The 14,676-nt window shown below is 50.1% G+C and overlaps 1 protein-coding gene across 6 annotated transcripts in view; it reads right to left on the bottom strand.

Annotated features, from left to right (window-relative positions):
* Window positions 1-13,012, bottom strand: part of MICU3 (mitochondrial calcium uptake family member 3) — a 117,160-nt gene extending 104,148 nt beyond the window's left edge. For all 6 annotated transcript variants that reach the window (XM_059721784.1, XM_059721786.1, XM_059721787.1 and 3 more), the window contains exon 1: window positions 12,717-13,012. In XM_059721784.1, the coding sequence (XP_059577767.1) occupies window positions 12,717-13,010 (294 nt within the window). In that variant the 5' untranslated portion in view covers window positions 13,011-13,012. The remainder of the gene's footprint in view (window positions 1-12,716) is intronic.
* Between the last annotated feature and the right edge of the window lie 1,664 nt (window positions 13,013-14,676).

Below are 14,676 nucleotides of genomic sequence, written 5' to 3'. Positions count from 1 at the left end.
TCAGCCCTCAATGGCTCACCCAGCCCTCCAACCCAAATAATTGCCCACCCCTGGTCTAACCTTTTCCTAAAAACTTTCCAGGGGGGAAGATTCCATCACCTCAATCTTTAATCTTTAGCTCTTCCTAATATCCAACCTAAATATCTACTCCTGCTCCATGTCCCATCACCCAGACAAACAGTTCACTTTCCTAACTTGAAAAGTAACTGAAGAGCAAATTTTCCTTTAAAATAAAGTTTCTTTGGATCCTTATCTTTTGAGAGAGATTTTGCAGGTCCAGGTCCAGGCTATGTCAACTATTCAAGAAGAACAATAACAAGGAACACAGGGCAAGACAATTATAAAAATATTTTAATTATTCTGGAAGAACCTGATATCTATACATTGCTAGTTTGGTTCAGATGTTGCCAACAGGGAGGCAGGAGCAGCCCAAAGATTGTATATTTCCATGACTTTGTAATACTAGATGCAGAAATTCATCTAATTTATATGACTGTTCTTAAAGGTCTTTCCAAGGTCTCTGCCACCCTCTTAAGAAGATTTTGAAAAAACTTATAAATCAACTACTGTTATACAGACTGCTGAGAGCATTGCTTCATCTGCTAGAGTATGAAAAGCCAAAAAGAACACAAGGATATTTTGTTGTTCTAACATATTTTCATTTTTATTTGGTAGTTTCTGATCTCCTCTTCTGACATCCTGATAATCAAATTCAGGGACCTGTGATAGTTGACATGTAGAAGATACTTGTTGTTTCCCAACCTAGCATGAGAAACGTGCTAGTGTTCAAGTATTTGGACCATAAAAATTATGAGGCCATGAACTGAATGCCAAATGACCACAGCACATATAATCATAGACTTTATATATAGAATCATATGATGCAAAAGAGACAGTATGCAAGATACATTCAAAATGTAAGGTCTGTATTGAGAAAGAGGTGTACTTCTAGTCATGGTTCTTTGTAGGATCAAGAGAACTGCGAGAACCTAGGAAAGGGATTCCAACTGCAAGCAAGAGACAAAGTCTGAGATTAAGAAATTCCGTACAGGGTACTAATCCTCATAACGTAACTGAAATCCAAGAAGTATCTATTATGCGCAAGTGGTGTTCTACAGCTGGGGGGCCAGAGATTCCACTATACCTTTTGGGCCCAAGTCTCCAGAGGTTCTTCAGGGCTGCTGAGCATAAGAGAGTCCATGAGCTGTCTCCCCCCACAGATGCACACACCCTGTATTGGATGTTTGCTGCACCTGATGCCTGGTCAGTTTCACCCGGGAAAAGCTCCTCAGTTACAAGAGCAGCACTGCCACTTCAGGGTGTCTGGAAAGGATGCCTAACATCTTCTTGCCCTGCAGTCCTTGGCTGAACAGTGCCAGAAGATGCGGTTCCTCCTATGCTGATCAAGGCACAGCCATGGTCTAATCTTGGCATGCTTCTTCCAGCTCATGTACCAGCCCCACCATTCCCAACAGCATAGTGCACCATAATTGAAGCCCTAGGAAGAAACCTCCTCAAGATGTGCTACCTGCTCTGCACTCCTTTGTGGCCTTCTGTGGGACTCCCTGCAAACCATATACTAATGCTTCTGAGTCAGGAAGATGAGCAGCAACATTTAGGAGTGTGTAATCTGGGCGACACAGGACAGTAAGCAGTGGAAACAGAACTTTTGGGTAAGCTGTGCCACCTTCGTGGAGATTTGTGCCAACTGACCCTATCACTTGAGCAGCAAGCCACCAGCATAAGGGTACAGTGCACCAAGGAGAACTAAACACCCATTGCCATCTGGAAACTGGCAACCCTCAATCGCCTTTGACCACTAGCCAACCATCTCAGCAGGGGGAAGTCCACATCCAGCACAACATGGAGCACCATCCAGAAGGTCCTGGCACTATGGTGCCTCAACCTCACCAACCCATAGAAGGTTATTGCTGACTGTTTTGACATGGGCTTTCTGAACGGTCAGGACCATCATCATTGTTGGCACGTACATCACCATTCCGTGCCCTGCCTGCTGCAACTTGGATTATGTAAACTGCAAAATCTTCTTTTCCATCATGCTGCAGGATGTTGTAAACCACGAGAGATGGCTTACAGGTCACCACCAGCTGAGCAAGGTTCACAATGCCAGTCTTTAGAAACTCTGGCCTGGTACTCCAAGTGACACAGGAGGAGTTTGTCCACAGGCATACTAGCATCAAGGTATAGGAGATACCTGTGCCTCCCCTGTCTCATGAAGTTTTATATGGAGCATCTGGATGCAAGAAAGGAAATGTCAACTACCAGCTGGGCAACTATCACATGTTTGTTGAATGTGCTTCTGGGCACCTCAAGCCATAGTAGATAGCACTGGTGATGTGTCTGGAGGCCACTGAATACTACCTGCCCTAAATGGTTATCTCGCCCTACATTGTGCACAACAGCTTTAGGGAGAAGAGGGATGACTTTCTGGAGGCCTGTGCAGCAAAAATTCTGTGTTTAGGGAGCCAAGCCCCTAGGACTCAATAACCATCATGGTGCTCTTGTTAGGGATGAGCTGGCAAATTACTTTCAGTAGTACCTGGCCATAGACCACGAAGAAATCAGCAGGTCCAGATGTTCTCCACCCCAGGGTGTTGAGGGAGCTAGCAGGGGTTATTGCAGGGCCCTTGGCACGGCTTTACAAGCGCTTGTGGTGCTCAGGCCAGGTGCCAGATGATTGGAAGATAGCCAATGTGGTCCCCATCTTTAAAAAAGGGAGGAGGGAGGACCCGGGCAACTATAGGCCCGTCAGTCTTACCTCAATCCTGGGGAAACTCTTTGAGAAGATCATCAAGGAGCACATCTGTGATGGGCCGGCATCAGGGATGATGCTCAAGGGCAACCAGGACGGTTTCATTAGGGGCAGGTCATGTCAGACCTACCTGATTGCCTTTTATGATCAGGTCATTTTATGATCAGGTGTCGCCGTGGATGTAGTCTTTCTGGACTTCAGCAAGGCTTTGGACACTGTCTCTCACCCCATCCTCATTAAAAAACTAGGCGACTGTGGCATTGATGCCTACACAGTCAGATGGATTGCAAATTGGCTGAAGGGTCCTACTCAGAGGGTGGTGGTGGACGGGTCATATTCAACCTGGGGGGAAGTGGGCAGCGGAGTCCCCCAGGGCTCGGTCCTTGGGCCCGCACTGTTCAATTTCTTTATCAGCAATTTGGACGATGGGGTGAAAAGCAACCTATTTAAATTTGCTGATGATACCAAAATTTGGGGTGAGGTGGGCACGCTAGTAGGGAGGGAAAGACTGCAGCAAGACATGGATAGGTTGCAGGGGTGGGCTAACAAAAACAGGATGCGTTTCAATACGGACAAGTGCAGGGTGCTGTACTTGGGCAGTAGGAACCAGCAGCACATTTATAAGAAGGAAGGCCTTCGATACGGTATCCCACCCCATACTGGTGAACAAGTTAAGAGGCTGTGATGTGGATGACTACACAGTCCGGTGGGTGGCGAATTGGTTAGAGGGTCGCACCCAAAGAGTCGTGGTGGATGGGTCGGTCTCGACCTGGAAGGGTGTGGGCAGTGGGGTCCCGCAGGGCTTGGTCCTTGGACCGATACTCTTTAATGTCTTCATCAGTGACTTGGACGAGGGAGTCAAATGTACTCTGTCCAAGTTTGCAGATGACACAAAGCTATGGGGAGAAGTGGATACGCCGGAGGGCAGGGAACAGCTGCAGGCAGACCTGGACAGGTTGGACAAGTGGGCAGAAAACAACAGGATGCAGTTCAACAAGGAGAAATGCAAGGTGCTGCACCTAGGGAGGAAAAATGTCCAGCACACCTACAGCCTAGGGAACGACCTGCTGGGTGGCACAGAGGTGGAAAGGGATCTTGGAGTCCTAGTGGACTCCAAGATGAACATTAGCTGGCAGTGTGACGAAGCCATCAGAAAAGCCAATGGCACTTTATCGTGCATCAGCAGATGCATGACAAATAGGTCCAGGGAGGTGACACTTCCCTTCTATAGGGCGCTGGTCAGACCGCAGTTGGAGTACTGCGTGCAATTCTGGGCGCCACACTTCAAGAAGGATGCGGAAAACCTGGAGAGAGTCCAGAGAAGGGCAACTCGTATGGTCAAGGGCCTGCAGACCAAGCCCTACGAGGAGAGACTAGAGAAACTGGACCTTTTCAGCCTCCGCAAGAGAAGGTTGAGAGGCGACCTTGTGGCTGCCTTTAAGTTCATCACGGGGGCACAGAAGGGAATTGGTGAGTATTTATTCACTAAGGCACCCCCGGGGGTTATAAGAAACAATGGCCACAAGCTAGCAGAGAGCAGATTTAGATTGGACATTAGGAAGAACTTCTTCACAGTTCGAGTGGCCAAGATCTGGAATGGGCTCCCAAGGGAGGTGGTGCTCTCCCCTACCCTGGGGGTCTTCAAGAGGAGGTTAGATGAGTATCTAGCTGGGGTCATCTAGACCCAGCACTCTTTCCTGCTTATGCAGGGGGTCGAACTCGATGATCTATTGAGGTCCCTTCCGACCCTAACATCTATGAATCTATAAGATGGGAAACTCCCTTCTTGAGAGCATGGAGGCAGAAAGGGATCTTGGAGTCATTACTGACTCCAAGATGAACATGGGCCGACAATGTGAGGTCACGGTCGGCCGGGCTAACCAGACCTTATCGTGCATCCACAGGTGCATCTCAAGGAGGGCCAAGGAGGTGATCCTCCCCCTCTATGTGACAGTGGTCAGGCCACAGCTGGAGTACTGTGTCCAGTTCTGGGCACCCCACTTCAAGAGGGATGTGGACAACATTGAGAGGGTCCAGAGGAGGGCCACCCGCATGATCCGGGGACAGCAGGGCAGACCCTACCATGAGAGGCTACGGGACCTGAACCTGTTCAACCTTCACAAGAGAAGGCTGAGGGGGGACCTTGTGACCGTCTATAAACTCACTAGCGGGGACCAGAAGGGTTTGGGGGAGACCTTGTTTCCCGTAGCACCCCCCGGGATAACAAGGAATAACGGCCACAAGTTGTTGGAGAGTAGGTTTAGATTAGACATCCGTAAAAACTTCACAGTTAGGGCGGCTAGAATCTGGAACCAACTTCCAAGGGAAGTGGTGCTGGCTCCTACCCTGGGGGTCTTTAAGAAGAGGCTTGATGCCTATCTGGCTGGGGTCATTTGAGCCCAGTTTCCCTCCTGCCCAGGCAGGGGGTCGGACTTGAAGATCTACAAGGTCCCTTCCGACCCTACTTCTATGATTCTATGATAAGAAGGCATGACCAAGATTAAGCCATGCATAGGACACCTCATAACTGTAGAATGGATTTATCATAAACAGTTGTTGGGGCATACTCATCAGTAGTAGCAGGAAGGCAGTCAGCTGGAATGGAGGGAGATGGTTGTCAGGAATATGGAGTTGGCTGTGAGAATCAGGGAATGGTAGGGCATGATGCCAATGGGTTCATCTGGTATGAAGTTAAGAGGATGGTCAATCAAGATGGGCCAGGCTGCTTGATGTCAGTGGCATCAGAGTTCTGATGTCCAGATGGTGGGGCTCCTGAACAGAAGGACTCTTCCAACTTGTCTGGCTCTCAAAAATTGTATCATACAACAACTGTAACAGTCAGGCAGGAACAGAAGGTTTTTCCACAGTTTCTACTAATTTATACTCCTGTGGTAGGTGACATCGAACTACTGACACATTAAATGCTTAGTTATCTGCAAAGAAACAACGGTCACTATATGAAATCAGCTCAACCAGTTCAGATATGAAAATAAGTCAACATAATCTTGGTGAAGCTGGTAACGATGTCCCTAATGAATGTTTCCCAATATTTCTATTAAAAGACCCAGTATACAGTTACTTATAAATTTACTGATCGTGACCATTTTTGCTGAAATTTTACATTCCAGGTACACGTCCCAGATCAGGTTTTTAAGTTTCAGCAAAAAAATGGCTCAGCTACGTCCAACAAAAATACTAGTGAAAAATAATTTTAGCAGGGGCAAACATGTATCTTTAGAAGTTTTAGCAATTTCATGCTTTGGACTAGGGACTTAAACTTTGGAAGATAAGTCACCCTAACATGAGGGATTTTATTTTTTCTATTGTTGTGAATAAAATTATGAAGTCATAAAATATAGAACACAGGATCACAGGAAAGTAGGGCTAGGAGGTACCTCATGAGGTCATCTAGTCCAGCCTCGGCTCAAGGCAGGATCATCTCCAACTAACCCATCCCAGCCAAGTGTCTGTCCAACCTGCTTCTGAACATTTTCAAGGATGGAGATTCCACAGTTTCTCTAGGTAGCCAGTTCCAATGCCTGACCACCCTCATAGTCAAAAAGTTCCTCCTTATCTCCAACCTAAATGTCCTTACCTGCAATTTGTGCCATTGCTCCTAGATCTGTCCCCTACTGCCACTGAGAAAAGTCCATCTCTATCCTCTCTATAATCATCCTTGAGTATTTGAAGACTGTTATCAAATTTTCCAGTTCAAATTTTCCAAATCAGTCTTCTCTTCTCCAAACTAAATAACCCTAGCCTTTCCTTCTAAGTCTTGTTTCCCAGGCCCTTAATAATTTTTGTCATTCAGTGCTGGACTCTTTCCAATCTACCCACATTCTTCATGAAGTGTGGGGCCCAAAACTGGACACAGAACTCCAAATGAAACCTCACCAGTGTTGAATAGAGTTGACTGCTTTCGATTTACAAGTGACCCTCCTATTAATACAACAAAGCATGCTGCTGGCCTTTTTACAACAAGAGCTCATGATTGGATCTACTATAACCCCCAGATCCTTCTCTGTAGTACTGAAATCTAGCCACTCACTCCCTAATCTGTATTTGTACATGTAATTATCCCATCCCAAGTGCAAGACTTTGCATCTTTTCTCTTTGAATCTCATCTAACTGATTGCAGACCATTTTTCCAGTCTATCCAGGTCATTCTGGATCCTAGCCCTACCCTCCATAGCAGGGCGGGCAATTATTTTGGGCAGAGGGCTGCTTACCCAGTTTTGGCAGGCTGTCAAGGGCAGCATGGGTAGCCCCGCCCCTTGCCAGGTGTCCCGCCCCTTGCCAGGTGCCCTGCCTCCTGGTCACCATCTTGGGACCAATGCCCCAATGTTTTGGGACCAGTGTCCCAGGGCCAGCACTGGTGGGGCCCAAAGCGGGGCCCAGGCTGGCAGGGGTCTGTGAAGCCAAGCTGGGCTGCACCAGCAGGGAGAGGGGGGAGCTGGCCCGGCTCCACAGAGTCCCTCCTTACTGGGTCCCCACGCTCCTGCCATTCTGCTCTGGGCCCTGCTGGCACTGGGACACCGGTGTGGGCCCTGTGATCCTGCTGGCTCACGCACCTGCTCACTCCCAGTGCCCCCCAGCCCCGTGATACAGGCGGGGGACAGCACACAGCCTTGACCTCCCACTTGCCGGCAGGGAAGAAGCTGGTGCTGAGCGTGGAGAAAAGTGGCCCCTTGCCCGGACTGTGGCCAGCACTCCCTGCTGCAGGCGCTCACAGCCCATGCAGGGCTGCCTGGCACAGGCAGCCCCACGTGGACTACAAGCGGCTGCAGCGCGGGGCACTGGGCAGGCAAGGAGCTGCTTTTTCCTACACTCAGCACCAGCTTATAACCCAGCCCTGCTGCCAGCCTGGGCCTCACGCCGGCTCCAGGCTCACCTATCAGGGTTACGCATGGCAACAGCAGCTGCAGCGCCAGGCACTGTTGGCTGCTGCTGCCCACCCAGAGCTCGCGTGCTGGGCAGCCCACAGGTGGTGGTGGCAAACACTGCCCGGTGTGGCAAGTGCGGGGGCTGCAGCTGCTGCTTTGGCACAGCCCCGATGGGCAAGACCAGAGCCGGCATGGGGCCCAGGTTGGCAGTGGGGCGGATTACAAGCTGGTGCTGAGCTCAGGGAGGGAAAAGCAGCCCCTCGCCCACCCCATGTCCAACGCTCACGCTGCAGCCACTCACAGCCCACTTGGGGCTGCCTGTGCCTGCTCAGGACAGCACCACACAGGCTGCAAGTGGCTGCAGCAAGGAGTGCCAGCCACGAGGCGGGGCAGGGGCTGAGTTCCTCTGCACTGGGAAGGAGCCCAGGGAAAAGCTGAGCGGGGGAGGGGGGGAGGAATGGCCCCTCCCCCGCCCCACGCCTGACGCCCTGTGCTGCAGCCGCTCGCAGCCCACAGGGCTGTCCGGAGCAGGCACAGGCAGCTCCAGGCAGGCTGCGAGCAGCTGCACATTGGGCATGGCGTGGGGGAGGGGCTGCTTTTCCCCCCTGCGCTCAGCTTTTCCCCGGGCTCCTTCCCTGCCTGGGGTCATCCCCTGCACTTCCCTCACCTTCCCCCTTTACCTGTGGTTCTGGCACCGGGGCAGCCATGTGGTCCCAGGCCAGAAGCCCCGCTTGGGCTTCTGGCTGTGGGCACGGGGCAAGGTGGCCCCTGGTGTTGTGGGAGCCTGCCGGACTTCCCCTGGGTCCTGCTGCCCTTGGTTCCTGTCATTTTTTACAGGAACCAAGGGCAGATAAATATTAATTTTCTAAATTTTTTAGGGGCCCCATGGACCGGATAGAATGGTCTCGTGGGCCGAATCTGGCCCGCAGGCCATATTTTGTCCATCCCTGCTACAGAGTGTCTACAACTCCACACAACTTGGTGTCATCAAAAAAATTCCTAAGTGTGCACTGATCCCATCATCCAAATCATTAATGAAGATACTAAACAATACTGAACCCAGGAGAGACACCTATAGAATGCAACTTGATACCTCCTCCCCACTAAATATTGAGCCATTGATGATTACTCATTGAGTATGATGATCCAAGCACTTATGTAGCTATCTAACCTTAGTACTTCTGCCTAGTCTGTATTTCCTTAGTTTGCTAATGGGAATGTCATAGCAGACAGTGTCAGAAGCCTTGCTAAAGTCAAGATATATCATATCCACTGCTCTCCTTCCATCCACAGAGTCTGTTACCTTATCACGGAAGGAAATCACTTGCTCTTGATGAATCCCCCAACATCCACACCACCACTGGATGCTTCACAGTAGATTCCTTCAGGACCTGCTCCATGTTCTTTCCAGGTATTGAGGTTAAGCTACCTGGTCACTAATTCACCAGGTCCCCCTTGTTCCGTTTCTTAAAGATGGGCATTATATTTGCCCGTTTTCAATCATCCTGGACCTCACCTAACCTCCATAAGTTCTCAAAGAGGATAGCTTATGGCTCTAAAATTACCTCAGGCAATTCCTTCCATATCCTAGGGTGCATTCTGTATCCGGTCCTGCTGATTTAAAAGCATCTATCTTCTCTGATCCCTAATTTGTTCTTTTACTACTCTAGGCTGTTTGTCTCCTTCTGTATCTTTACTGTCAACTGCACTTGTCATCTGATAGCAGCCCCTATTTGTGAAGACTGAGGTAAGAGGCATTCAGTACCTAAGCCTTCTCTGCATCATTTGGAACTAGGTTCCCTTCTGCATTCTGTAGGGAATCCATGGTTTCTTTGGTCTTCCCCTTACTTTTGACATATTTGTAGAATCCCTTTAATTACCTTTTATGTCCCTTGCCAGTTGCATCTCAAATTGTGCCTTGGCTTTCCTTTTTACCTGCATGCCCGTGAGATACTCCTATGCTCTTTCCTAGTACTATGACCAACTTTCTACTTTTCCTAGGATTCCTTTGTGAGTTTCAACTCATTGAAAAGATTTCTGTCTAGCCAGGTTGGCCTCCTGTTACGCTCCTGTTACGCCTCTAGTTCTGTTGCATCTGGATAGCTTGTTCCTACACTCTTAAAAGGGCCTCCTTAAAGTACAGCGAGCTCTCCTGGACTCTTTCCATCTTCCCTCAGGCTTGCTTCCCAGGGGATTCTGCTCACGATTCCCCGAGTTTGTTATAGTCTGCCTTTCTGAAGTCTAGTGTCCTTATTCTGCTGCTCTTTCCTTCCTCCCATTAGGATCTTGAACTCTGTCACGTCACGGTCACTGTCACCCAAGCTACCTTCCACTTTCACATTCTCAACCAATTCTTCCCTGTTTGTGAGCAGCAAGTTGAGTAGACCTTTCTTCCTAGTTGACCATCTGTATAAAAAAATTATACCCAGCAGACTCAAAGAATTTGCTGGACTGCTTGTGCACGGCTGTGTTTCTCTCCCAGCAGATGTCCTGATAATTAAAGTCCTCCATCAGAACCAGGTGTCCTTTACCTCTACCTCCTGCTTAGAGTTTGGCAGCTAAATTCTATATAAATTCTCTCTGTTCCACCCCAGCTGAGGAGCCGAACAAGACTCAATTGCCACCCTTAATGTTCTTTTAATATAGTATCTTTGTGTATAAGAAATATTATTAGTCTGAGTTATACCTCATTAAATCTGGTGGGTACAACAACTGCCTATTAGTCAAAATAATATGAAAAAGCAAATCAATTCTTTTATAAAATACATAACTGAATAAATAGTGGGCCTTTGTGCAAAATAATCAGGCCACTTGCACCACTGATTTTCATGAGGTCTTGGTGTATAACATAGTTTGTTGCTTAATCATGTTTACTGATTAAGTTTTGTATTTTAAAATCACAGTATAATGTCTTTATACAGCATTATGTCTTTATGTCATTACTAGCCAATTGCTGGAGGGCAGAAGGGGAGCACTGCTACCTCCCACCCAGTATTGCTGCCACCTCCCAGAAGCTGGAGAGGGGGGGGGGGGGGGGGGGGGGGGGGGGGGGGGGCTTACCCCACCATCCCCCTCAGCCAGCACCCCACGCTGCTGCCGCTTCCAGGGAACAGGGCCGGAGGCAGGGGGCGAGGCCAGCTCCCCCACTTTGTCCCCTCCATTCCTGCCATCCTGGCGGCACTCTGCCACACCGCCTCTTGTCTGGAATGCTCTTGGAGCACTCTGATTGGTTGTTTCAGTAACCAATCAGAGTGCTCCAAGATCATTACAGCCAGACAGCCCTTCATTATATTAGATACAGCAAACATATTGCTGTGTAGCATTTTTTCCATATCATAGGACATTATGCTTCAGGATTCAACTATAGTGTACTCCATTTAAGTGCGTAGCCTGAGGACTGCAAATAACCTGTGCACTTACCTAGAGAATGACTTTATCTTAATTTAATATAAACAATCAAAACCCATTAAGTATGCAGGGATGTCAGCACATTATTAGCCCTGAAAATGACTAGCGTTTTCTTCACTTTCAAGGCTTCCAACGGTCAAGGACAGGTACCGGAGTCCTTGAAAATGAGGGTACTGGTACGTGGCAGGGCTGCTAATACTGCAACTCTGACTACTGTCTACTTAAGGAGCACCCTGTACAGCAAGAGATGCCGACTTCTGGCACAGGTGCCACAAATGGCATGGGAAGCCTCTGTGTGTGGCATGTGGCAGACTAGGGAAGGGACAGGCAGTGTGGTGTCAGATTGGACAGGAAACAGAAAGCAGAGCATAAGATCAGGCAGCGAGCACAAGGCAGGGAGGAGAAAACAGAGCAGCAGCTGGGCAGAGAGAACAAGGAAGGGAGCAGAAAGCCGAACAACAGATTAGATTTTGAGAAGGGATAGGAGTGGCACTCAGGAAAGGTGCAGGGCTAATTTGTGGCATGCTTGTTAAGAAAGTTGGCCCCCACTGGTTTATAGGAGTGTCAGTGCTGTGGTATTATCAGCCCCAAAACTGTCAAGCTCCTAACTCCTGGCATTTTCAGGGTTTCTAGCAGTCACTGTCTGGGCTGATATTAGAAAAACATTGAAAATGAGGGCAGACAGCAGCTGTGAGACTGACAGTCCTTTGACAGCAGCTTTCCCTTCACTGTTTCTGAAGCGGTTAAAGGGAGGACCTGAAAGTTAAGAGTTGAGAGTTAGCATACAGTTAGAAACGAGAGGGTGAGGCTGAAAGATGCTACATGCTGATGCAGTTTATGAACTTAACAGCATGAAATCCATTGCAAATGAAGCAATAACAAATACTGTGATACACAGTGTGATGCAGTTAAGAGATTTATCAGGGCAGGAAGCAGAGAGCAGAGCAGCAGATTGGGTGGGGGAAAGGGATAGGAGTGGTCTTTGGGGAGCGCACACAGCTGATTTGTGGCATACCTGCCAAAACAGTACTGCCATGGTATTATGCACACAAGTCAAGTATGCTGCACTTGACATTACCGTACACTTAGCCATTAAACGTATGGGTAGAACATCACCAAGGGCCTGCTCAATGCAGGCGCAATACACCAGTGCCTTCTTATGCACCGTATTACAATCTCCAGCACAAGAAACCTTTCAGTCAAAACAGTGCCTGGGTGGAAGAAAAGTGTGGGCACTTGCCTCAGACCTTTGAGGATCCACTTGGATCAAAACTGACCCGTCAGCCAGTGGGCCGAGTTAGGCTCTCGCAGCAGGGAAAATGAGGCTAAAAACACGCAGCCGGCTTCACATGGCCACGACTGGGCTGGGATTGGCTGAGCATGTTTGCCCACTGGGCATGAATTACCCCTGGCCGTTACCAGGCAGGGCAAGGCGCTCCCCAGGGCTCGGGGCGCTATGGTCCACGCGGTGCTAGTGAAACCGGCTGTGGCTTGAGCCCCACAGGCCTCGCCGCAGGGGCCAGGCCGAGGCTCCCCTGGCAGGTGGGTGCCTGCCAGGCGGAGGCCGGCTGCAGATGCACCTGTGCAGAAGCGGGGCAACGCAGGCCCCCGGGAGCGCGGCTCCCCCCGCCCGGGGCGGCGCATGCACCTACCGTGTGCCCGGCCGCGGCCGCCACGGGCCGGGGCAGCAGCCCCCCGGGCCGGGCCGCGCCTGCGGGACGCTGAGGGACGCGGCGGGGAGGCGCGGGCTCCTGCCGCCGCTCGTACAGCCGGTAGCCCAGGTAGCAGGCGAGCGCGCTACCCGCCGCCGCCGCGCCCAGCTCCCCGCGCCAGCGCCCCGGGCCCGGGCCCGGCCCCGGCCCCGGCCCCTCGCCCGCACACAGGGGCCGGGCGCGCTCCGCGGCGCCCCAGCGGCGCCAGCGCAGGAGGCTCCGCAAAGCGGCCATGGCCCCGGCGCGGCCGCTGTGACAGGCGCCGCCGCCCCCAAACCTCGCGAGAGGCGGGAGGGGAGGGCGGGGGCGAGAAGCGAAGCTGCCTCCGGCCCCCGGGGTGGGCGCCCTGGGCCGGGTGGCGAGGAGGGGCCGGGGCTCGGGCCGCTGCGCAGGGCAGCTGCCTGTCTCCAGCTGCTGGGGGCACGCGCTGTTCATGGTCGACTGGTTTAATCTGGGGCCAATTGTCCCCAGTTTTGACCTGCATCAAACTAGGCCGGGAGAGTCGTTGGGGCTGGAATGATAATTCCCTTGGACTGGCCCCAGTTGTCCCAGGGGCAAAATGCTCAGCTACATGCAAGCGATGGTTTACTCTGGGACAAAGGATTTTATCCTGGGATCTTATAGATGGACGTGTGCTTTGTCCCACTGACATGGCAGTCTTGTGTAGAGTTAACTTTATATGATGGACCCATCTGGGATGATTTGGGTTGGGATGATCCTGTGGAGCTCCGTTCTAGCCCGACTTCGCTACGATTCTGATTCAATCAACACGGGTACAGGGTTCTTCCAGAGGTGTCTTCTTGCCTCTTCATGCTGGGCTGTTCTGCCCTTGGAAGCCTTAATTCCCTGCTTAATAGACTCTCCAGGCACTTCCATTATCAGCAGTCATCGCCCAGTCCGTAGGCTCCAGGTTCATCACCTCCCTATCTTGCAAAACTTCTTTGAAATGGAGGTCCTGCTAAGTACCTCTCCCTGTCCCCCAACTGGGCCTTGAGTGCAGCTCATGCAAATTGTGCTGCCAAACACAACCTTTTGGTTTCCCCAGGTAAAGTTCTGACCCACTAGGTTTTGAAGGGGCTTTTTTGGGCCCCTCGGTGCTTCACTGCTGAGGATGTAGGAACATTGTTCCTGTCTTCGTGCAGGGGGCTCTCAGGGTCCCTGCCAAACCTGTGATTCTAAGATTAAGCAAAAACATCCAACTAATAAAGATCAGTGGTGCAAGTGGCCTGATTATTTTGGGCAAATGCCCAGTTTATTTAGCTATATATGTTATAAAGGAATTGATTTGATTTCTCATATTTCTGTTGACTAATAGGCAGCTGTTGTACCCACCAGATTTAATGAGGTATAACTCAAACTAATAATATTTCTTATACATGAACATACTACATGAAAAGAACATTAAGGCTGGCAATCGAGTCTTGTTTGTCTCCTCAACTGGGGTGGAACAGGGAGAATAACATCTGTTATTCCAGACTACTTCCTATGTCTCCCTAGGTCCAAAAAACCCCAATTATATATTAACTGGTACCAAAACCTCCCACTACCTCCTCAACAATTTCTATAATCCATATGTTTTAGGTACAAAAATCAATAGCCTGAAAATGTGGGGTTGATATTAAATAAACTGAATTTAATATCAGAATAAATTATGCAGGGCCTATAATACAGATTATGCCTATTTCATCCAGAGGTGTCAAACATATGGCCCACAGAACCCCAAAATCTGGCCCCCTGTGTTGCCCCGTTGACCCACATGCTAGATTGGTCTTGTGTGCAGTACCTGGGATGTGTGTTAGCTGCAGCACCCACTGGGGCCAGTCCTGGACTGTGCCTCCTACTGGAGCTGACCCTGGTGAGTATCACTTGCACTGGATCAAGCTTGCAGAAGGGAAGGGAA

This window comes from Alligator mississippiensis, chromosome 2 (assembly GCF_030867095.1).
Source record: "Alligator mississippiensis isolate rAllMis1 chromosome 2, rAllMis1, whole genome shotgun sequence".
Lineage (NCBI taxonomy): Eukaryota > Metazoa > Chordata > Crocodylia > Alligatoridae > Alligator > Alligator mississippiensis.
The sequence above is the reverse complement of the archived record's forward strand: the minus strand, read 5'-3'. Positions and strand labels throughout refer to the sequence as shown.